Here is a 25,723-nt window from a genome sequence, read left to right as displayed (position 1 = left end):
TAATAAAATAACACATTCTCTACTTCACTGTTATTAACAAAAATACAGCATTTCACAGATATAAGTCCAACCTGTCTCTATCAGTCCTGGTGTACACAACTTCAGTTGCTCCTAGACACAACCCTGTAACGTCTGACTTAGGGTTGGGGAAGCCATATTGGTTCTCAGTCTGACGGCCGTGGCACTGAGATGTCTGTCTTTCTGCCTTTAGCTCCTCCCATTTCTGAACAGAGCTCTCAATGTTATACAGACACTGATTTCCTGCCAGCAGCAGCGCAAGGAGTGTAAAGCTACGGACAGATAAGTTCTTTATCAGGGGAGGATGGGGTAGGCACAACAGATGTAGCAGTGTGTCCGGGGAATAGCATAGATGTAGCAGAGCTGACAGTGTGTAATATGCATCTCATGGATCTCATCATCTTTCATCTCTCTGTTTATATGTGTCAGATACTATTACAATGTTTAGAAGCCAATTGAAAGTGTAAATAAACCTGTAGCCTGATAATCTAACCACATTTTCAGCACACAGAACTAGATGGATTATAAATGTGTCTGCTTAGAGAGTCCCTACCCACACTCTGGAATTTTGCACTGAGCAATCTAGGGAGTGAAAGGAGCTAAAACAGCAACAAAACTGAGTAAAATTGGTAAGTAAAGGGTTAAAAATTATCTTTATTGTGTTAACATCACTAAGGGATTTTCTTTCATGGGAAAACCCCTTTAAGGAGACTTTATTCAAACATTTACAAAAAGCTTATTTAGAAAATGGGGAAGGACCCCATTGAAAAGAGTTATTCTCTGCTAAGCTTTTACCAGCTGAAACAGGTACAGCCCAATCTCCTATCCCTTAGGTGGTTGGAAATTACAGAAACAGCTCTATGTATCTGTTCTGTGCTGTTTCCGTAAACCCTATAGCGAAAACTAGAAATTATGGAAACGGTGTCAGACAATATTGTATGTAGTGTTTCTGCAACAACACAAGATACAAAAACAGCAAAGCCATCTCTTCTTATCTCTTTCTGTAAATTCTTTTTACTTTTATGGAGGTTACGGAAACAGCATGGAACAGTAGCACATGTCCCTCTTCCTAACTCCTAGTGCATGGGAGAACAAGCCCCATTAAGAAGGAAGTACCCCTGCTTGGATCTATCTTCTTATGAGTAGCTCAGAGCTTCTTCTCACAGATTCCATAAGCATCGTCGTAGTCACAGGGAATATCATTCCACTCCCCAGAAGTCCACAAGTGGGCACAATCTTCATCATCATCATTGTCATTTGGTTCTCCCTTTTTCCAGTTCCTGTAAATAATTTGAACATTATCAAAGATTTTTTTCATTTAAATGATGCCATCAGCATTGTGTAGTATTGCATCACTGTGTAGTATTGCTTCACATAGTTATATGGTGGACACAAAACTTTTATAATAATATGGAAACCTACAGAAATAAATTGCTTTTCATGCGCCTCAGGCACCGCCACCTGCAGGAAGGTAGGGGGCAGCATTAGGGATGCAGTCATCTGTTACAAAGGACGTCCTGACACTTAAAAATTTTGGGCCACATCATGCATATGCCACATCAATGGCATAGAGGCCCTGAAATAATCTCAAATGCTAGCTTATTGCTAGCACTTGTGATTATTTTGCCCTCTCCGCCACCTTCACGCCAGTGGGGGCGTGAAAAAGTGTGAGGGGGTGGGGCGTGGCCGACCGAGCGGAGGACGCGGCTGACTGGGAGTGGCCCGTGCCGGCGCACTCGCTGCTGCCAGCAACTTTTCATATGTGCAAAATCGCTGGCTGCAGCTAAATCTATGCAAGGCCCTGCTTGACGTAGAATAAACGTAAATATAGATGTAAGACATTGCATGGAGTAGCCACCTACTAAAACAAAAAAACATATATATTTCTACAGCATTGGGTGGGGTGGCATTCTATAGCTCGCCTCAGGAAGCAGATAGTTTAGGCTCACCCCTGTCTGCACTTATATGCTCTGATGTCCCTCCCTTCTTCCCTGAGTGACTGCTGTAGTACTCAAACAAAGGCATGCTACAGCTTTTACTTAGAAAAAAGGGGAGGAGTTGTGGAGAAGTTCACTGCAGAAATAAAAAAAAAAAAATTGGTGTAAAGACATTCCCCCTTATGGAGAAGCCACAATCCTGTAATATACACTCACCGGCCACTTTATTAGGTACACCTGTCCAACTGCTCGTTAACACTTAATTTCTAACTCAGTGCATTTAGGCATGTAGACGTGGTCAAGACAATCTCCTGCAGTTCAAACCGAGCATCAGTATGGGGAAGAAAGGTGATTTGAGTGTCTTTGAACGTGGCATGGTTGTTGGTGCCAGAAGGGCTGGTCTGAGTATTTCAGAAACTGCTGATCTACTGGGATTTTCACGCACAACCATCTCTAGGGTTTACAGAGAATATTCCGAAAAAAAAAGAAAAAACGTCCAGTGAGCGGCAGTTCTGTGGGCGGAAATGCCTTGTTGATGCCAGAGGTCAGAGGAGAATGGGCAGACTGGTTCGAGCTGATAGAAAGGCAACAGTGACTCAAATCGCCACCCGTTACAACCAAGGTAGGCAGAACGCATCTCTGAACGCACAGTACGTTGAACTTTGAGGCAGATGGGCTACAGCAGCAGAAGACCACACCGGGTGCCACTCCTTTCAGCTAAGAACAGGAAACTGAGGCTGCAATTTGCACAAGCTCATCGAAATTGGACAGTAGAAGATTGGAAAAACGTTGCCTGGTCGGATGAGTCTCGATTTCTGCTGTGACATTCGGATGGTAGGGTCAGAATTTGGCGTCAACAACATGACAGCATGGATCCATCCTGCCTTGTATCAACGGTTCAGGCTGGTGGTGGTGGTGTCATGGTGTGGGGAATATTTTCTTGGCACTCTTTGGGCCCCTTGGTACCAATTGAGCATCGTTGCAACGCCACAGCCTACCTGAGTATTGTTGCTGACCATGTCCATCCCTTTATGACCACAATGTACCCTGTAACATCTGATGGCTACTTTCAGCAGGATAATGCGCCATGTCATAAAGTTGGAATCATCTCAGACTGGTTTCTTGAACATGACAATGAGGTCACTGGACTCAAATGGCCTCCACAGTCACCAGATCTCAATCCAATAGAGCATCTTTGGGATGTGGTTGAACGGGACATTCGCATCATGGATGTGCAGCCGACAAATCTGCGGCAACTGTGTGATGCCATCATGTCAATATGGACCAAAATCGTTGAGGAGCTTGCACCACCTTGTTGAATCTATGGCACGAAGAATTGAGGTAGTTCTGAAGGCAAAAGGGGGTCCAACCCGTTACTAGCATGGTGTACCTAATAAAGTGTATACCTTACACAGTCCTGCTACTACTAAAAATACACTTAAAGGTATGATAACACAGATCTCCAAGGACAATACCTAACCCTATATTCATTACTACATGGTCAAATACATTCTCTTAAAGGGGTCGTCCGACTCTTTTGGAAATTATGCAGATGAGCTAGGGAGGTAAGTTTTTAAAAAAGAAAGCTGTACTCACCTCCTCCGTTGCTCCCGGGGTCCCAGGAGCACGCCCACCCATTCCTATTCCCAGCGCTGTATCAAGATATAGTGACGGGTTGGCCTAGCCGGACAGAGGTCGAACTCAGTGGGCACGGACCAGCAAGATGGCAGCACGGGACACCGGGAGCAACAGAGAAGGTGAGTACAGCTTTCTTTTTTTAGGTATAATCAACATTTATTGGAGAAAGGTTACAAAAATCAGTACAAACAGGAGATGGCATAATAATCTCGACCACGCAGGGTCAGATGCAACAATGATATGCTCATATGGGGATGAGAGTCAAAGGGTAAATCAGCAAAGAGTGAAGCTCCCCATTGCCATCCCGGGCAAAGTAACTATTATAACATAAACAAGTTAACAAAAGATAAATATAAAAACACTCACACGAATATAAAGAAAAGGGGAATTGGGGGGAGGGGTAAGAAAGGGGAGGAAAGAGGGGGGACACATACATAAGGGATAGGTTCTTGAACGTAGTGGGAGCTACTATACGTTTCGTTTATGACAGGAGGAGATCATGAAATCCCTGAGAGTCCAGAAAAGCATCCCATGAGGCCCAGGTTGTGTTTGTCTTATTAGGGTCTACTGAATCGTTGGCCACCAGTTCCTCCATCCTCCGGATAAAACCGAGCTCCTGAACCCACTCCACTATCGTAGGAGGTTGTGGGCTTTTCCAATGCCTGGGAATTACTGACCGGGCTGCAGTCAAAAAGTGACGAAGGAGACCCTTCTTGATGGAGGAGATAGTACCAGGAATAATCGAGAGTAAAGCTATCTGAGGAGAAGGGGTGGCTGTCTTACCAGTGACCTGGTGATAAGTGTCAAAGATTTTGTTCCAGAATGGTTGAAGGGCTGTACAGCTCCACCAGATATGGAGTAAGGTACCCACCTCCGCACCGCAGCGCCAGCACACATCAGAGACTTCAGGGAAAATTCTGTGAAGCCGAAAGGGGCATCTATACCATCTGGACAATATTTTATAGTTCTTCTCTTGAGCGCTGCAGGGCAGCGGCATCTTGTGCGAGAATAGGAAGGCCTTGTCTAACTCAGCATCTGTAATTTCGACGGAGAGGGCTTCCTCCCATGCACCAATGTAATTTGGCCTATCAGGAGTGGCATTTTCCAACAATAAGCTGTATATGGTGGAAAGTACATGTGATGGTGGAGAGGACAATCTAAATAATGCTTCCAGGGCCGTGGGGGACGATCCAAATGAGGTGTGTTCTGGGTCAGCCATTACGTAGGATGTCAGTTGCCTATGCTCTAGCCAGGACAGTGAGGAGTCAGGATGGGAGGCCCGCAAGGACCCCAGGGGGGGGACGGCATTGCCCTCGACAATCTGACCCAGGCGAACGTCGGAAGAAGCCTCCCAACAGAGAAACCTCTGCCTGCCCACGCCAGGTGGGAAGGCAGGATTGTGAAATAGTGGGGTTAGCGGGCCTCTCATCCTAAGCAGGGTATTCATGTTCATCAGTCTGTCCCATGCAAAGAAAAAGTATGGGGAAAATAGAGAGTGATTAAAGTCCGAGGGTCTAGAATTAGCTGGGATCCAGGGAAGATAACGTAACGTGGGGTAGGTTAAATCAAGTTCTAATTCAACCCACTGTTTAGAGTCAGCGTTATACGTCCAGTCAACCAGTCTTTGAATAATAGCCGCCGTATGATATAACCTTGGATCGGGAAGTCCCACCCCCCCCCTGGCTTTTGTACGTGTCAATACAGAGAAGCTTATGCGGCTAGAACCGCCACCCCAGATAAACCTCCGAAAGGCCGTACGTAAAGTCGTAAAAAAGGAGCTCGGGGGTCGGATCGGTAGCGTCTGATATAGATACAGGAGTCGGGGCATAGTGTCCATCTCAAGAACATTTATGCGGCCGAACCAGGAGAGGTGGCGGCTTTGGTGTTGGCCGAGGTCTCTAACCGTTCGATCCAGGAGTGGTTTGTAATTTAGGGCATACAGTGATGATAGGTCCGCCGAGATATTAATTCCCAAATAGCAAATATGAGAGTTTTTCCATTTAAAGGGAAATTGAGAGGCCAGGTGGAGCCCCTCAGTCCCTGGGAGGGAGACATTCAAGATTTCTGATTTGGAGAGGTTGACCTTAAAGTTACTAAGGGAGCCAAATTTCCTAAATTCTTCCAGGACATTAGGGAGGGTGATTCTGGGCTGGGAAACATAGAGGAGAAGGTCATCAGCGTATAGTGCCATCTTATACTGTCGAGATCCCACCTGAAGACCGTGTACACTGGGGTTTCGACGAAGGGCGACAGCCAGATGTTCCATGACTATAACATATAAGAGAGGAGACAACGGACAGCCCTGCCTGGTGCCGTTTTTAATGCTGAAGGAGTCCGACATAATGCCGTTGGTTCTGACCTGGGCCGTGGGGGCAGAGTAAAGTGCCCGCACCAAGCCCAGGAAACGGGGACCTATGCCCAATTGTCTCAATGAAGCCCAAAGGAAACCCCAGTGCACACGGTCAAATGCCTTCTCTGCGTCCACCGAGAACAAACACATCTGCTGCCTGGTTGACTTGGCCTTAGAAATGAGGAGCAGGGTTTTGTTAGTGTTATCGCGGGCTTCTCTTCCCTGGATGAAACCGACCTGGTCATTGTGTATGATAGCTGGAAGCAACGGTCCCAGTCGATTGGCCATAAGTTTGGAAAGTATCTTTATGTCCATGTTAATGATGGATATTGGCCGGTAGTTGGAGCAAATGGTATGGTCTTTGCCAGGCTTGGGGATTACGGATATGGAGGCCTGTAGTGACTGGGGCGGGAGAGGGACCTGAGAGGAGATGCAGTTAAACGTACGTGTCAGGAATGGGACTATCTCAGTCCTCAGGGTCTTATAAAAGCGGGGAGTGAAACCGTCGGGGCCAGGGGATTTACCTGCTGGGGTAGCTTTAATGGCCTCCATTACCTCTGGTTCAGAGAAGTCCGCTTCTAGGCCTTCGCGGCCTTCACTAGTCAATCTGGGAAGGGCCGTCTCTTTAACGTATGCCCGAATTCTCTCCATTTCCCTGGCCCCGGCCGGGTCAGATAACTGGTCCTGAAGGTTATATAGCTCCTCATAGTACTTCTGGAAAACAGAGTTAATGCTATTGGGGTCATGAGTCAACCTGTCCGCATGGTCTTTAACGTGTGGAATGTAAGTGCCAGTCATGCGGGGGTGGAGGTATCTGGCGAGGGGTTTCCCACATTTATTGGAGTATTCATAGAAGAAGCGTTTATTCCTATCTCGGAAGCTTAAGTATTTCTGATTCAATAACTCCCTCAGTTCCTCTCGAGTATTTAATAGTTCGTTCAGAACCTCTTGGGACCCTCCATTTTTGTGATCCAATTCTAGAGCATTTATTTTGGACAGGAGTAGTAGGGTTTTGGCCGATCTCTCTCGCTTCAGACGGGCCCCATGCTTAAGAAATACTAATTGGAGCATACCCTTAAGGGTCTCCCACTGTACCGGGAGAGACGGCTGCTGTCCCGAATGGGTAGTGAAGAACTCGGCAATCTGCTTGCGAACGTCAGCAAGACAGACAGAGTCTTTTAGCAAATTGTCGTTAAGGCGCCACCGCCACGGTGAGGCACGAGGGCCCGGAATATCCAAAGCGAGAGAGATCGGCGCGTGGTCAGACCACAAGGAGGGGGCAATGGAGGCCTCCGGCCTCCATGTAAGGGCATGGTGGCTTAGGAAAAACATATCTAATCGGCTGTAGGATCGGTGCGCTGGGGAGTAGTAGGTATAGTCACGGGATTGTGGGTGGAGGATTCTCCAGACGTCCACCAGTTGTGAATCCCCAAAGGATTTCTGTAATTTCCGCATTTGGGCTGGGGCCAGGGAAGGCCGCACTACTGAACAGTCGACCGAGGGGTCGAGCGGGAAATTGAAGTCCCCCCCCAGAACAACTATGCCCTCTGAAAAATCCCGTAATCGGGACAGAATTTTGCGGCATGCTCTAATCTGGTCTTTATTGGGAAGGTACACCGAGGCCAGTGTGAGCAGTTGGCCCCATATTCTTATTTTTACAAAAATGAATCTGCCCTCTGGGTCGGTTTGGGAGTCTATAACTTCATGAAGTAAGCGTTTATGGATAGCAATAGATACCCCCCTCGATTTGACCCCCGCATGAGTGCTATGGAACCAGGATGAGTAATATCTGTCCCTAAGCACTGGAATGCTATTGGTGCGGAAGTGGGTCTCCTGTAAGAAGAGAAGGTCAGCCCGAAGCTTGTGCATGCGGAACAAGACCTGGCTACGCTTCTGGGGGATATTCAGGCCCCTGGCATTTAGGGAGTAGCAGGTGATAGGCGCCATATTGGGAACAACCACGGGAAGATGGGCTCTAAGTCTGAATTGGACAGGCAATCACTGGGGGAGACACCGACTGGGAAACAATAGGATAAGGGGGTGACAGGGAGGACTCAAGGAAGAAGGGGGGAGGAAGAGAAGGTAACAAATAAACAGATAGAAAAAAGCAAAGAAAACAAATAAAGCAGCCTAAAGGGCCGCTGAGGACAAGGGTCTGTCTCTGCCGCGAGCGACAGGGACGAGCCTAATGGGTTCGAATTATACCACGAGCAGTCCAGCTGGTCGTGGGGCCCAATGAGAGACGCGCTGTCTATGCAGGGCGCCCCCAGGGGCCAGGAACCGCCAATGGAGTCATGTATAAGTGTCCATGCCTAAATATGGAAACATTGCAGGGTGGACCTAGATGTGGTCAGGTCAATCTTAAACATTATAAAACTGTAACAATATGTATGACTACTAAGCACTGTAAAGGATACTGCGGGAGTCCACTGGGGACCAGTCCAACAAGAACAACTGAAGTGAGAGAAAGAAAAGGGCCCAAGGGATCCTTAAGAACAGCTCGGAGTGCGGATTAGATTAGAAGATATTCATCTTGGGTGGTGGGGGCCTTGGGCGCCCTCATCTCGTCTATCCGGAGAGTGTCTCCTGGCTCTTCGTCTAGGAAATCTCTGCTGTCTCGGTGGTTGAGGAGAGGGACCTGTCGGGAGGAAAGAGGGCCAGTCCGGGATGGAGACCTCAGGCAGATTCAGAGCAGCACGAAACCCTGGGAGATCCCCGGGATGACGGAGCACCGTCAGGATGCCGTCTCGCCTAACCTGGAGACGAAACGGAAAGCCCCAGGAGTATAGTATGTTTCTGTCCTGTAAGACGCCAAGGAGTGGCTTAAGGGCCTTGCGTTTCTGTAGCGTCAGGCGGGACAAATCAGGTAACAGTTGGACATCTGACCCTTGGAAGCGCACTTTGCCTGCCTCCCTTGCTTTGGCCATGATTTGGTCTTTCAATTGATATCTATGGACTCTGCAGATAATGTCCCTAGGCCGAGATGGGTCAGTTGAGCGAGGACCGAGAGCTCGGTGGGCTCTATCGAGCTCTACAGGGGAGTCCTCAGGAACCCCAAGAATATTGTTGAATATGGTTCTGAGAGTCCCGGCAATCTGTTGGTTATCAATGGATTCCGGCACACCCCGAACTCTGATGTTATTCCTGCGGCCCCTATTCTCAGCATCGTCCATCTGTTCTGTGAGGGCTAGTAATTGCTGGGAGTGAAGCGAGATCTGTGTGTCGTGGATTGCAAGCCTTTCTGTAACAGCGCGATGGGAGGATTCAGTGTTAGTAACTCTTTGCTCAATTTGAAGCACCTCGTCACGCAAATTGGATATCTCCACTCTGTATGATTGTTCCAGACGCGCCACGTAGCTCTCCATATCCTCCCTCGTTGGGATAGCTCTGATATGATTACGGAGCGCACGCAGGTCCGCTAGTACTCCCGCCTCTATTATGTTACTTTGGTAACTTGAAAAATGCTGTGGAGAGGTGTGTGTCCCCATTACAGGTGACCGGTCGAGGGATTGAATGGATAAACTATCTTGAGTGTCCTGAAGGCATAGATTCGGGCTCTGTGACAGAGATGATCGTCGTGGCACAGGAGATTGCCAAGGCGGCATGTTCTGTGGCCAGGCATCAGGGGAGGCAGGTGGGGCCTCCGGGGAACCCTCGGCTGGGTCTGGGTTCTTATAGGTGAATGCTGGGGCCTTTGGGTCCAGTGCTTGGGGCAAGGGAGCCTTCTGCACCACCACCACTGGATACAAGGCAGACTGCTGGCATGTGGCAGGTGGGGTCGGCTCTGGGGTTGGGGCTCCTGTTGAGCTCAAAGAGGGCAGCCTAGAAGACTGGGGGCAGGGGCTCATAGCCTGAGTGGGGCTCCTTTGTTCCTGTGGAACCAGGATGGGGTCAAAGTCCCGGACTGCAGGGGAGAGGTGTTGCTCACCTGCGGCTGTAGCTGGGTGAGTAGGCCGCTGCAGAGTGGGGCTGCGCTGTACCGGTGTGAGGCAGGAGCCATTCATCCCCAACTTTAGGGTGGCGAGACCAGAGGGCGATAGATTATGGCTGGAGGTACCTGTTGCGCTGGCCTCCTGGGCCGCCGTCACATCGGTGAGCCGGTGCTGGGGGTCTCCGGGCCGATCTGGAGTCCGGGCGAGGGCCGGGTCTCCGCTGGTGGGCATCCTGGGTGAGCCGGTGCTGTCGCTGCTGGAGCAGGCGGCGCGTGGAGCCGGAACAGCGGGGTCCCGCGCCTGATGGAGCATCAGAGCTGCGCCGTCCGCCATCTTGGGGCTGCCATGCTCCGCGCGCCGCGCCGGGGACCTGGAGTCAGCACAGCCCAACGGAGGGGAGCTATGATCCGGAGGTCCGGAACGAAGGTCAGGAGGCGGCATCTGGAGCGCGGCAGCCGGGAGCGACAAGTCGATCAGGTCGCCGTCCTCCTCCTGAGTAGGCCGCGTGTCCTGGGAGGCCTGCGGGACCAGGTACTGGCTTATACCCCTGGATGGGGGCCGCGTTGTGGTGGAGGCGGTGTGCCCTGTACCCCTCTTCTTTCTGGGTCCCATGGGGTATATGGTTAGGCAGGATGGAGGGAGATTTGCTGGCTAGGATTCCTGGCTGACCTGGGAGCTAAGCAAGGTTGCTTCCTCACTCCTCCATAGCCAGGCCACGCCCACTAGCTTTCTTTTTTTAAAACCTACCTCCCAAGCCTGTCTGCACAAAGAGTTGGACAACCCCTTTAAACCTAAACAACAGTCTTTATCATCTTAGGAAACTTACTGGTAAGAGGTCTTATAATCTGATCCATCAATCCACATCCAGTTTCCTTCTTCATCCATATCATGAAGCCCAATCCAATAACGTTTGAATGAGGAAGATCCGGAATAAGATGTAAGGAAAATCTAAAAAAGAGAGAGCAGCTAAACACAAGGCAAAAAGACAAGATACCAACCTTATCCTTGAAAAAGCTAAACTCAACTACAAGTGGTCAGGAAGGATTTACTACTGATAGTTTATCGTGGTGGCAAGTAACCCAGTCCCTGCACTGATCCGCTGTTCTGCACTTTGTATACACAGGGAGTGAAACCAAAACCATTTGGTTCTGTGCCCCTGTAGTGACCACGAGCTGTAACTACAGCTGTGACACCCATTCACATTCAACAGGAGTGGCATTTGCTTCTTCTGGCCACACCATGATACACACACAGCCAGGTGGACTTGTCTCCCAGCTACGTGATTGCACAGCGCCATACGGATGATCACTGTCTGGGCTGAAAGTTGACCTCTCACTATTAAATCTTTTACATCTCATCCAGAGGCTATTGAGTCCAAACCAAAGTGCAGCAGATCCCAGCGCATGGTTCTGTTCTATGATACATATGATATCACTCCTATTATCTGACCTGCTCCCGGGCACTGGTGATCACAGTCAGGTCCGCCCCTTTCTTGAGACATGATTTTCTTATTTTTGCCCATGCAGCTTTAAATACAGTAAGAGAGTAACAACTGTCATCGAACTGCTTCCAGCCGTCCTCACAGGTCTTCTCTGGAATCAAAATAAAATTAGATTTTCATGTTGTTAATAGAGGAGGGTCCTTTGTCTAGGAGCCTTTTGATGGACTTGTCCTGTTCTGAATTACAAAGACATCCCTTGGGGTTAATGTGCTGGTGATAACAGCTGGAAGACACTTTGTAAACTGCTTAGGGTGGTGGCACACATGGCGTTTTTAGGCTGTATTTGGGCCGTTTCCAGTTAGTGCGTTTTCAGATCAGTAATTTGAACAGTAATTCAAACTGGTCAAAAACGCATGCGTTCTTTTGAAGAAGCTTGCGTTTTTGACCAGTTTGAATTAAGATAATTGTTGAAACCTGTCAAAAACACATGTGTTTTTTAACGCATGCTTTTTTACAAAACTAAAAACGGCCTAAAAACGCCATGTGTGTCACCACCCTTACTGTCAAAGGACTCCTAAAACTCATGGTAATCCTATTACACGGGACAACCCCTTTAAAATTCTTTCTCAAGTCATGTATAAACTAAAAATACTGCCATATAGGTGAAGTGTTCTGTGCCTTTCTTGAGAAAATGGCCCACATTTATTAGTGTTTGCACCAGTTTTCTGTCTGACTTTGCCCTAAAAAGAACGTGCAAACAATTTGCACTGTTTTTGATCAATGTGGGCCAATATGTGTCCCGAATGAAGCGATTTTTTCTTTATGCACAAATTAGCACTTAGAATGGTGATGGTCAAAAGGTCTGCTGCACCCTCTCTTGTCTTGACGTCTTGCAAATTTTAATTGTTATGGAACAATTGAGTTTTTTGAGTTCCTAAGTAGCCTGCTCTCTGTCACCACATCTACTATAACAATTGTGTTTCAATACAACATGAGCTTAGAGCTGCTGGATGTAGTGTAGAACGTGTGTTAGTGCTGTCCACGATGTCATGTGTCTTGTACACTTACTCTTTAATGACTTGTGTAGGTCATCCATGGTTGAAGAAAGATTATGTACTGCAGGAAAGAAAACTTGAGGTTAGGATATTAAAGGGGTTCTACAGCCATAGCAAGTTAGGCCCTATCCCTAGGATAGGGCTTACCTAACATGTAGATCGTTGGGGTTTAGTAATGAGACCCCCACAGATCTTGAAAACAGGGGTCTGTTTCATCCCTGTTGTACTCGAGATGCAGAGAGGGCTGATGAAGATTTCCGAGTATGGCGCTCGGCTATCTCTATTTGTGCCATGGAGATGAACAGAGCAACAGTGCATATGCAACTTGCTGCTCCGCTCATCTTGAACGCAACAGGAGTTTATCGAGATCCGTACAGGTCTCATCACTGAGACCCCCGCTGGTCAGCAAGTTAGGCCCTATCCTGTGCTATCGCTGGAGAATCCCTTTAAATGCTTTGTGCAATGCCTGAACGTAATATAACATTTCACATATTTTATATTTCGTAGTTTAAGTACATATTTTTTTCTGTTTGAGTTACATTTTTAGACACCAATTTCAATTTTTCTGTATTATTTAATTAAAAAAAAGTTATACTTTTAGTGAAAGTTGCATAAAACTGCCTGTGTACTTAATGGGAATACGTTTTTGTTTTGATTCACAAACACTGATAACAAAATAACACTATTTCTAATCTGTTTTTATTGTGTGGAGATTTTTAATGCCTATGATAATGCACAGCATTTAGTGATATGCTTTAAATCAGCCTTGTGGCCAGAGGCAGCAATAGTCTGAAACCAACTCATTGAGGTCTTGCAGAGTTTTGCAGACCTGGCTCCTAGAGGTGCAAGATGCCATAAAAACCCAGAATTTTCCCTATGTGCTATGTGATGACATACCCCATTCATCAACATATTAGTTTACCTTTTACCCTAAAGTCGTTCATCTCTTTTATGGTGATCAACTGCTTACTGGAGACATTGGCTGAAATAGAAGGATAATTTCTTTATTAGTATGTAAAGAATGGTCATCCACACTTTTAGGACGGTGCATGGTAAGGATGGGGAACTTCTAATCCTCCTTTTAAGAAAGTTATATAGGACAGAAAGAGCCATTGATAATCTAAAGCACAGACCAATGGGAACTCTCCTTTTCTATCTTTAGGATACATATTGTAGATAAGACACCTATCACTGTCACAGGTGCCCCTGCGACCCATGTCTGCCTGTGTGCCCCTCTGCCTCACTTACTTTTCGCCAGGCTCCAGGGGCATCGCCCATGGATCGGCGCGTGCGTCCCCATCACGCGCGTCCCTGCCTCCTAAGGCACACATGCGCCGGCTATCTGAAATTTAAAGGGCCAGCGCTCCGCTAATAGCGCAGGCCACCTTCTGACCTATAGATGGTCTGCCTCTTCCTGTCACCCCTGCTGGATCTTTGTGCCTCGTTGTCATTGAGAAATCTTGTTTTATATGCCCTCTGCTGATATAGCGATTTCCTGTTGTGACCCCAATTCCGTTATTGACTTCGATCCCATGCTGTCTGTCCTGACCTGCCGTTACGTCCCCCTATTTCGATCCTGTGCTGTCTGACCTGACCTCCTGCCTGTCCCTGACTATACGACTTTGAACTCCGCCTTGGCTGCCACTGCAGACAAAGTACGCCTGTGGAATGACCTGGTGGTATCCCGCAACAGCAAGTCCAACCCGCTTTGCGGCGGGCTCTGGTGAAAACCGGGTGTCAGCTTATGTCATCGTCCGCGGTGGTCCAGTGGGTCCACTACCCCTGATGTCTGACAATCAGTATTTATCTCTATTTCCTTTGTATCAAAAAGTTGTGCAGAGAAAATAAGGAATTGGTAAATTGTGCACTTCAGCCCCGAATTTGTAAAACTTATCCATGTTCCTGTGTCTATTATAGAGCTCAGTTTCTTTTATGTCTGGTGCACATTATAACGTAACTAAAATTATGACGCGGTCACAACATAAGGAACAATTGAAGGAATAAGCATCATTTTGATATGGTTCCCAGGTGACGCCCATCACTATTCACAAACTGTTCAAAAGCAAAAACATAAACCTTTTTACCTTCAGAAACTACAGTTATAAAGAGGGTCAGGATGAGAACATACAATAGGGCTAGCAGTCCATACGAAATCCATACAGATTTTTGTGTGGAAGGATAAGACCACCTTCTGCCTGCAACAAGAAGACACAAAGGTGTAATGCATCTATTTATGTGACAGGTATATTGGGGGATTCATTTATAGCCAGTTGTTCTGAAAATGAGTAGTAAAATGAAAGGTCTATTGTAGGTCACTTCAACTGTGAGACACAGAATCTAAAAAAAAATGTGCATCTTATTGCATGAAATAAGTATTAAATAAGTAATTTGTTTGGAGTTCCATAGGTCAGACATTTCCTTTAGTTTGCACACACTGCAGCAGGGATTGTAGCCCAGTCCTCCATATGTAGCCACTCCTCAATTGCTCGGGTTCTGTGTTTTGGGTCATTTTCTTCATTGAGGACCCACCCAGTGGCGCAACTACCGCCGTAGCAGCCGTAGCGGCTGCTATGGGGCCTATGAGGTTCAGGGGCCTGGGATTCACGGTCCCTGTGTCCCTCCAGTGCTTTGCCACGGTCTGTGGTCCCCTCCCTCAGGGTCACGTCTACTGCCCACCTCTCTCCTGGCCCGCCCACCTGTCTCCTGGATCGTCCGCCAGCCACCTCCCTGACCCGCCCGCCCGCTGGCACAGGTGAGCCCCCGCCCATCCCTCTGCATGGTGGCATAGACAGCCGCAGACATACTGGATGGATCTCCCTCCTCTTCACGGCACAGTCAACACCCCCTGGCTCGAAATTGGACAAAATCATGCAATACATAGCATTATCCACCCTCCATTCAATATGGTGCAGTAATCCTGTCTCCTTTGCAGAAAAGTACCCCCAAAGTATGATGTTTCCACCACCATGCCTCATGGTTGAGATAATGTTCTTGTGGTTGTACTCACCCTTTTTCTTACTCCATGAGTAACTCCGTGAGTGGATTTGATACCAATTAGTTCTATTTTGGTCTAGTCTGACCACATGACTTTGTCCCATGCTCTTCTAGATCATCCAAATGGTCATTAGTGAACTTCAAATGTCCTGCACATGGCTGGTGAGATCAGGGGCACCTGGTGACTATGTCATCTAGGGAGGATTGCTGACATTTCTCAGAATCATCCATACACCACAAGACGGGATCTTGCATGGTGCCCTAGACTTCGACAGTCATCTCTTGTTTTTTCCATTTTCTAATAATTGCATCAATAGTTGTACCTTTCTATAGTCCTGTAGCACATCCCAGCCTGTAAAGTGTCCCATGTGTCCCAATTGTCCTTAGGCAGCTCCTTGGTCTTGGCCCTGGTGGAGGTTGGAGTATTATACAGGTAACAGGTTCAGACAGGTGCAATTAATAGAGGTAATGAGTGCAGAGTAGGAGGAGCTTCTTACAGATCTGAGAGAGACACAATTCTTGCTGGTTGGCGGGTGATCAACTACTTATTTCATTCAATAAAATACAAATTAATTATTTAAAAATCATACAAAGTGATTTTCTCTAATTTTTGGTAAATCAGAAGCGTATAAGATATTTGTTTCCCACTGTAAGCAGGCAGTATAACAGGACATGTCGGACTAATAGAGTACATTAAAGGGGACCTGTCACCCTTAAAAAAGGCGCTAAGAGCTGATTACTAAAGTAAGCGGCTCCTAGTGCTACAACAGTCCCAGCAGTGTTACATTGCTAGCGTTATCTGACTCCGATAATTGTAGCAGACACCGCCGCACTGTATACAAGAAACACCGGACTGCTCTCAAAGTGGTCCGACATATTCATGAGGGGGCGGTCTGAGGTGCTGCCTCTTCCCTGGACCGCCCTGCCCTCTCCATAGTCCGGCGGTGACTGCGGACTATGGACCTAATCCTGCCCCCTCATGTATACGCCGGACCGCTTTGGCTTTGAGAGCAGCACGGAAGTGTCTGCTAGTGTTATCGGAGGGACATCTTTAAAGGTAATATAGGTAAGAAATAGTAAGATGTATATAGAACAAATAAAGTGCGCTACATTATGTATAGTACATATGGAGTGCAGAATAGGTAGTTTAGGTAGGTAGGTAGGTTGTAAGGAAAATATGGTATAAATAAGGTGTGGTACATTATGTATATATTACAAGTAGAGTAAAATATATTAAATGTAGGGTGGTACAGTACTTGTATAGGAGAGTGCAGTACATTACAGGAAGTATAGGTAGGTAGTAGTACAGCACAGGTAGTACATATAGAGGACAGTACAGCATGTATAGTAAAGGTAGAATGCAGTACAACACAGGTAGTATAGGTAGGTAGTTGAATGATACATATGGTACAAGTAAAGTGCAGTAAAGTACATAATGTACACGTAGAATGCATATACAATGTATAATATAGGTGCTGTTATACAGGGGGACCTTCAATGTCTGCTTCTAGTAGATATACCGTACGTCATGTGATGGCCACAAAATGATGGCGTCTTACAGTACTAATTATTTATTTATTTTTACAAAATATATCTAAAATGAATAAAAAATGAAGGAAAGGGAATGTAAATAATCCAACCTGATTGTCTTTCATTCTCACAAAGTCTCTCATGAGTGATTCCGCTCTCGGAGTCCATATTCAGGGATGAAATGATGACAATGCTCTAGGGTTTTTATGCTTAGAGTTGCTGAATCAGAGAGGAAGTGCCCGGGATGAAAACATGTTGTCCCATATCTGCGTTCAGATAAGTGAAAGTGGAAAACATTCAGTAGTTTTCCTATTCATCATGTGGCTTGTTTCCATATGATTTAGTGGTCCTTGTCACAATATGGCCCCCTATATTTATATATTTATCCTGGTTTGGATGGGACTCAAAAAGGACCTTTCACTACTTCCATTGACTATAAAGATACATCCTGTAACAGGTGTAGCTCCTACGGTCACACCGTTCCTTAGCAATATTTTTTTTTGTTACAACACACTCTATGAAATTAGGTTTTGTACTGTCAAGTAGGTGGTCCTAGCCTCCCTTCTCCATATTACATTATAAATCCTGTGTAATAATGGGTGAGAGTTATCTGTATAGAGGTCGTTGTACAGGGAGGGGGAGGAGATAAGCTGTGACATCATCTGTTGTCAGTAGTGATGTAATGATGGGTCAGTGTTATCTATATAGAGGTCATTGTACAGGGAAGGGAGGGAGATAAGATGTGACATCATCTATTGTCAGTAGTGATGTAATGATGGGTCAGTGTTATCTATATAGAGATCATTGTACAGGGATGGGGAGGTGATAAGCTGTGACATCATCTATTGTCAGTAGTGATGTAATGATGGGTCAATGTTATCTATATAGAGGTCATTGTACAGGGAGGAGGAGGAGATAAGCTGTGACATCATCTATTGTCAGTAGTGATGTAATGATGGGTCAGTGTTATCTATATAGAGGTCATTGTACAGGGAGGAGGAGATAAGCTATGACATCATCTATTGTCAGTAGTGATGTAATGATAGGTCAGTGTTATCTATATAGAGGTCATTGTACAGGGGGGGAGGGGATAAGCTGTGACATCCTCTATTGTCAGTAGTGATGTAATGATGAGTCAGTGTTATCTACATAGAGGTCATTGTACAGGGAGGAGGAGGAGATAAGCTGTGACATCATCTATTGTCAGTAGTGATGTAAAGATGGGTCAGTGTTATCTATAAAGAGGTCATTGAACAGGCAGGGGGAGGAGATAAGCTGTGACATCATCTATTGTCAGTAGTGATGTAATGATGGGTCAGTGTTATCTATATAGAGGTCATTGTACAGGGAGGAGGAGGAGATAAGCTGTGACATCATCTATTGTCAGTAGTGATGTAATGATGGGTCAGTGTTATCTATATAGAGGTCATTGAACAGGCAGGGGGAGGAGATAAGCTGTGACATCATCTATTGCCAGTAGTGATGTAATGATGGGTCAGTGTTATCTATATAGAGGTCATTGTACAGGGAGGGGGAGGAGATAAGCTGTGACATCATCTATTATCAGTAGTGATGTAATGATGGGTCAGTGTTATCTATATAGAGGTCATTGTACAGGGAGGAGGAGGAGATAAGCTGTGACATCATCTATTGTCAGTAGTGATGTAATGATGGGTCAGTGTTATCTATATAGAGATCATTGTACAGGGATGGGGAGGTGATAAGCTGTGACATCATCTATTGTCAGTAGTGATGTAATGATGGGTCAGTGTTATCTATATAGAGATCATTGTACAGGGATGGGGAGGTGATAAGCTGTGACATCATCTATTGTCAGTAGTGATGTAATGATGGGTCAGTGTTATCTATATAGAGGTCATTGTACAGGGAGGAGGAGGAGATAATCTGTGACATCATCTATTGTCAGTAGTGATGTAATGATGGGTCAGTGTTATCTATATAGAGGTCATTGTACAGGGAGGAGGAGATAAGCTATGACATCATCTATTGTCAGTAGTGATGTAATGATGGGGCAGTGTTATCTATATAGAGGTCATTGTACAGGGGGGGAGGGGATAAGCTGTGACATCATCTATTGTCAGTAGTGATGTAATGATGGGTCAGTGTTATCTACATAGAGGTCATTGTACAGGGAGGAGGAGGAGATAAGCTGTGACATCATCTATTGTCAGTAGTGATGTAAAGATGGGTCAGTGTTATCTATATAGAGGTCATTGAACAGGCAGGGGGAGGAGATAAGCTGTGACATCATCTATTGTCAGTAGTGATGTAATGATGGGTCAGTGTTATCTATATAGAGGTCATTGTACAGGGAGGAGGAGGAGATAAGCTGTGACATCATCTATTGTCAGTAGTGATGTAATGATGGGTCAGTGTTATCTATATAGAGGTCATTGAACAGGCAGGGGGAGAAGATAAGCTGTGACATCATCTATTGCCAGTAGTGATGTAATGATGGGTCAGTGTTATCTATATAGAGGTCATTGTACAGGGAGGGGGAGGAGATAAGCTGTGACATCATCTATTATCAGTAGTGATGTAATGATGGGTCAGTGTTATCTATATAGAGGTCATTGTACAGGGAGGAGGAGGAGATAAGCTGTGACATCATCTATTGTCAGTAGTGATGTAATGATGGGTCAGTGTTATCTATATAGAGGTCATTGTACAGGGAAGGGAGGGAGATAAGATGTGACATCCTCTATTGTCAGTAGTGATGTAATGATGGGTCAGTGTTATCTATATAGAGGTCATTGTACAAGGAGGGGATAAGTTGGACCACCGCGGGAGGTGGTACTAGCCGGTACCTGGGACCGGAGTCTAAGTGGCACCTTTTTTTCACCAGAGCCCGCTGCAAAGCGGGATGGTCTTGCTGCGGTAGGGTGCCACCAGGTCGTTCCACAGGTGCAAAAAGCCTGCGGTGGCAGCCGAGGTAGAGGTACAGAATCGGAGTCCAGGCTCAATGTCAGACACAGGCACATAGTCAGGGCAGGTGGCGGAGATGCAGAGGTCAGGTCCGAGGTCACAACAGGAATACAGGCAAGGCAGACAAGGAACAGGTACAGGAACTTACAGGAAGCTTTCTCTTAGGCTAGGTAGCTCAAAGATCCGGGAGGGAATTCTGGGAACATCGTGCCTTTAAGGAAACCTGGGAGTGCCAGCACCAATCAGCGATGCACTGGCCCTTTAAATCCTAGAGTGTCGGCGCGTGCACGCCCTAGAGAGGGGGGAGGCGTGCGCGGACCAGGCCGGACGTGAGCAGGAGTATGGAGAGGTGAGTTTGGTGATGAGGTCAGGGGGCAGCGCCATCCGAGACATGGATCGCGGGGACACCTGTGACATTCTATATTAGTCCCTGCTCTGGGGTCTCATGTATTAACACTAGAGATGGGCAAATTGATTCTAACAAAGTTTAGAATCTCAGGAAAATTTTGGTTTGGCATGAATCCAGAGTTTACAGTGATTCCTGGGAATAATTCTCTCCCCCCCCCCATTTATTAGCAAAATCCTGCGAGCACAATGTATTGCATGGGGCAGAGAACTCTGGGAAGGAGAAAGGAACACCCTCGATCACATGTGCAGACAGGTAAGCCAATCAGTGACCGGCAGGCTTATGTGATGTCACAGCCCTATAAAAACAGACGGCCATTTGCAACCCCGTCATTTCACACTGCATGTGCTGTCTGTAGCATCCAGCTGCTTGTACTCAGTAGCTGATGGAGTGATTTTTTCTCAAAGTCCAGGGTGTCCGTTTTGGGGGATCTGTATACCCCAAATTTCAATTGTTTTTTGTTGCTAAAGTAGATATCAATAAATCCGTGTCAAATCCACATAGTTGATGGAGTGATTTTTGCTCAAAGTCCAGGGTGTCAGTTTTTGGGGCTCTGTATTTCTTGCTAAATTTGATATCAAGAAATCTGTGTCAAATCAACATAGTTGATTAACCAATATGTCAGACAGAGAGGTGGCAGGTGGAGCAGGCACGGGTCGCATCACAGTAAGGGGACGTCGCGGCAGGGGTGACTCTGTGAAGCCAGAACTGCCAGTGTCATCTAGAGGCAGTGTGTTGATGAACAACCCAAAGGTTCTCGATTGGTTGACTGGGTCATCCACTTCCTCCCAAATGACATCTGACAACCCCAGCCAAGAGTCTGTGGATTCATCAGATACAACCCTTAGTTGGGGTGGCCCAGGAGCAAGTCCTCCACCAAACGTTGAGAAATGAGTCTGGATTCTAACTACCTGCCTCAGCCACTATTCTGATGCTGCCACACGCCTGATGCCACACATCTTCTGCCAGTTGCTCCATTTGCCTCTTACCATATTTAGCAGGGACTGGAATTGTCAACCATTTCCATGCTCTGTTAATGTGCCACTTTCTGACCTCCTGCTGCTGCTGCCGGCACCTCCACACTTTGTCATTGTGCCACTCTGTGGCCTACCATGTTGCTGCCACCACCAGAAATTGTCATTGTGCCACTCTCTGACCTCCTGCTGCTGCTGCTGCCACCTCTACACTCTGTCATTGTGCCACTCTGTGGCCTACCATATTGCTGCCAGCTCCAGAATTAGTCATTGTGCCACTCTCTGACGTCATGATGCTGCTGCCGCCACCTCCACACTCTGTCATTCTGCCACTCTGTGGCCTACGATGTTGCTGCCACCTCCATAAATTGTCATTGTGCCACGCGCTGCAACCTACCTGCTGCTGCCAACTGACCAATGTCTCCCTGGAACACCCTGTGATTTCCATAATGCTGTTTTCACCCTCCACCACTCTATGACATTGCCACTATGTTTGGTTTTCCCCTTCAGAAAAGCTTCAGGATTGATAGCCAAAGCAGGAGTGGATACAGAACACAGACAACATGCAAATATCCCATTTACTGGTCATCTCTGTTTTGGATCAACTCCTGTTTGTTTTTGGCTTTAGCAATACTGATGGATTATTGACCGATTGAAAGCGGACACTGACGGACAAAATAAAGGGCAAAATGATCAGTGGCGTCAATGCAAAATTACTGCCGAGACCCTCTCCACTACATGTATCTGCGTTTAACAGAACAGGTTCTGTCATAATCTATGGAATCATCTGATGTCAGTGTAAAAAGAGTGCACTCTTTGATGTTATAGTGGGATCTTGGCCCTCAGCTCAGTCCTTTTGAGCTGGCACAGACGTTACCTGTAAGTGCCATGGAAATGAAGAGTGAAGCGATTCTAAGAGCGGCGGCTGTCATGTGCATGTCATACTAAAACACAGCATTGTTTGAAGACCAAACCACGCTCCCTATGCATATTTAAGCATGGCACAATGTTCTATAGAACCCTACAGGTGATTCGCCATGATTTGATTCGCCGATCTCAGCGAATCAAATGTTTTAAAAATTTGCCTGTCTCTAATTCTCCTGTATTAGAGTGTGCTCTTGGTTCCCCAATATTAGTGCCTGCTCTGGGGGGTCTCCTATATTAGTATCTACTCTGGGAGTCTCCTGTATTAGTGCTTTCTTTGGGAGTCTCCTGTATTAGTTCCTGTTATGGGAGTCTCCTGTATTAGTGCCTGTTATGGGGTCTCCTGTATTAGTGTCTGTATTCGGGTCTAGTATTTGGGTACAAGGGTCTTCTGTATTATTATTATCTGCTCTTGGCGTCTCTCATATGCGTCTGCTATGAGTGGGTGGGGACCCGTTGGTGGGAGACCCTTTTTTATCTGCTTTAGGTAATTCCCTGTAATATTGACTGGTTTGAGTCCTGTATTTATTGTCTGCTCTGTGGTCTGTAGTATTGTTATTCTATATTGCTTGGTCTGGTGTATGTATTATATTTAGCTTGGCCTGGGGTCCTACACCGATAATGCAATGGTGATGGTTTGGGGTGGACAAATTCTGAGACATATTCCTTTTAAGGAGGCAGATATGTTACTAACGGCCAACTGGAACAGCAGGAGGCTCATGCATTCTGCCCCCATAGAGAGGAGGTAGCGGTTGGTCTCCGTTTCCATGGACTCCTTTGTTCTTTGTACCCCTGATGTTTTGTTTTGACTGTTTGGCTCTGTGGTTTTTCTTTTGAATAACCTTACTTCTTTCTTATGCCTTGTTGTTTATGCGGTTGCTTGGATTACTATTGTGGGGAACTTATAGTACTGAGACAAAGGGGAAGTATATTTGCTGATGGCACCACTTTTTGTGTTTAGCAATTTCACTATTCTCCAATTTTTCTCCTGCTGTTATTTAAAGCTAATCCCTTTTGAGAATTTACAGTGAAATATTGTTTTTTTTTTTTTTTTACTTTTCCACAATTCCACAATTTTTTATTTTATTTTTTATTGCGGAAGGTCAACACATTTCAAAAATATCACACACATTTCACTGGAATTATGTTACTCGACTGAGAGTGCCAAAGCCACATCATTTCTCCTAAATATATAACTTTAGCCTTTCAGTAATACTGATAATCTGCCATATAAGATGCTTTAGGGCAGTGGCCCCAAACCTTTTTTTACCCAGTGACCGGCTGTAAACATAAATTTTCTCCGTGGACCAGTAGGTGGGGGGATGTGGTCTAGTGTATGTTTGCATGCCCCACCATAACTCCCTGTGTTCCTAGCTTATGTTGTCCCATTTCCCGAAGAAGCACCCCCCGCTTTTATTGTCCCATTTCCTGTAGCATGTCCCCTTTAAAGTCCCCTTTCCTTTGGTTGCCACCACCCTCTTGCTTTCAATATCCCATTTCCCAACCAAACTCTATATATAAAAAAAATACTCACCTTCCTCATTCCCATGCAGCAGTCTTCTCTTCCTTCACTTCACTTCAACATTAAAGGACATCTACCACCAGGATTATAAACCAAACACGCTGACATACTGGTGTGTGCCCCCTCGAGCAGGATCCAATCTTCTTAAATCTTCTATGCCCTGATTTTTAAGAAAAAAAAGGCTTTACAAACTATGCAAATTAGCCTGAGGGGCTTTAGGCTCCATTGACACCTATGAGCCCCCAATTGACACCCAGAGCCCCCAATGCTTATTTGCATAATTTTAAAAGCCTTTTTTGTAAAAACCAGGGCATAGAAAAGAAGAGCAGATCCTACCAGAGGGGGCACACACCAGTATGTCAGTGTGCTTGGTTTACAATCCTTATCCTGGTGGAAATCCTTTAATGCATGGTTCTATTGTCGGCAGATACGATGTGATCATCATGACACTCACCGTCAATAGAGGTGTTAATTAACATGGAAATTAAGTACAGCAAGAGAAGACTGCTCCAGGGGAATGCCGAAGGTGAGTATTGTTTTTTTTTTTGCTTTTACAGAGATAGCCAGTGGCCCGGAATCAGATGTTCCATGGCCCCGTTTTGGGCCACAAACCGGTGGTTTGGGAACACTGCTTTAGGCTATATTCAATGGAAAATTCAGGTTGCCGTTACATGTACCAATAGAACTGCATTTACATTAGAACTGCATAACTGCGGCGCTAGCACAATGCTTTAATTGCTGAAAGCCCTATTTGTCTACATGAGATAGCCTCAAAAATATTGGCCACATTTGATTTCACTCTGTGTAAAATTCCTCTGACTCTTTCATGTGTGACCTTGGCTTACAGACATGTACATGGCGATCTCCATCAGTCCATTAAGGCTGTGTTCACACGCTGTGTACGCAATGCATTTCGAAATGCAATTTAAAAGAAATAGGACGGAGCATCTCCCATTCTTAGATGTGTGAAAAATCGCAATAGGTTATTGCATTTCAAAAACAGTTGCAAATTTTCCAATTGCACAAATCCACAACAAAAAACTAACATTACTTAAATGATGCTAATTGATAGCAAAAATCTAACATAACCTAAGTGATACAACCTGCTCCCACTTTGACCCTGTTGTCCAATTTTTCATCATCTAATCTCATACCTTTCTTTAAATGATTTTTGAAAATTTTGTTTACTTGGTCTTGTCCTAGCAAAAAAAGAAGAAAAATATAAAAAAAAAACACCTTGTGCCCCGTGTGAGGATCGAACTCACGACCTTCAGATTATGAGACTGACGCGCTACCTACTGCGCTAACGAGGCAACTGCAGTTTTTGTTTGGAAAATTTGGTGTCACTGTGATCTACAGATCAAAGTGACCTTCAGGAGCAGCTACTGTGGAGAATGAGATTTTTTTATCTTGGAAGTGCTGTGCATTCACCTGATCAGAAACATCATGGTTCAGGTTTGATGCAGATTTTCACATTCCATATACTTCAGTGTATAAAAAACACATGCAAAAATATACAAAGACGTACAAAAAAGCAATACCATAATTATTACATATTCCACATTGCGCAACCGTTTGCACATGTGAAAACAAAAACTCATTGGGGGACAATTTTTATTGACATCTTTTGGCGTTTATTTTTTCTTTGCTGTCCCTTGTGCACCATACATATTAAGTGTTTGTGACACACTATTGCTGCTTTTCCGGCACTCACTTTTTTTTGGTTACTCAACTTCTAGTTTACCAACCCTTTTTTTGGCGTACAGTTAGAACTGCAAAAAGCTGGTCCACCAAGTTCTGTTTTATCTTCATGAATGTGCATTTAGTTCAGCCTCGTGCATGTGCATGTTGTGGCAGCGGATTGGCCGGCTAATAGGTGTGTGGTGCCGAAGTGGATGGATACGTCACATGTCGAGTAAGGGTGATGCCCCACATGGCGTTTTGAAACCGTTTTTGGTCCAATTTTAAGCAGTCCGTTAAAAATGCATGTGTTTTTTGGAAACGCATCCGTTTTTGTCTGTTTTTAATTGCGCAAATTTGGAAAACCTGTCAAAAA

At 45.8% G+C, this 25,723-nt stretch overlaps 1 protein-coding gene and 1 non-coding gene across 2 annotated transcripts; both read right to left on the bottom strand.

Moving 5' to 3' along the window:
• Nucleotides 1-652: 652 nt before the first annotated feature.
• On the bottom strand, nucleotides 653-17,150 carry LOC140128070 (hepatic lectin-like). The gene is made up of 7 exons (XM_072149443.1): nucleotides 17,006-17,150; nucleotides 14,456-14,566; nucleotides 13,294-13,353; nucleotides 12,385-12,432; nucleotides 11,325-11,467; nucleotides 10,702-10,823; nucleotides 653-1,298 (listed from the first exon to the last, which is right to left on the bottom strand). Exons 1-7 carry the CDS (start codon nucleotides 17,061-17,063, stop codon nucleotides 1,166-1,168), a joined length of 675 nt encoding a protein of 224 aa, XP_072005544.1. The 5' UTR covers nucleotides 17,064-17,150; the 3' UTR covers nucleotides 653-1,165.
• Nucleotides 17,151-24,907: 7,757 nt separating this feature from the next.
• Nucleotides 24,908-24,980, bottom strand: TRNAM-CAU (transfer RNA methionine (anticodon CAU)). The gene has a single exon. It is a non-coding gene; the product is annotated as a tRNA-Met (tRNA).
• Nucleotides 24,981-25,723: the final 743 nt, after the last annotated feature.

The sequence above is a fragment of the Engystomops pustulosus genome, chromosome 4 (assembly GCF_040894005.1).
Source record: "Engystomops pustulosus chromosome 4, aEngPut4.maternal, whole genome shotgun sequence".
NCBI classification, from domain to species: Eukaryota; Metazoa; Chordata; class Amphibia; order Anura; family Leptodactylidae; genus Engystomops; species Engystomops pustulosus.
Note: the sequence above shows the minus strand (reverse complement) of the source record. Positions and strands in the feature narration are given on the sequence as shown.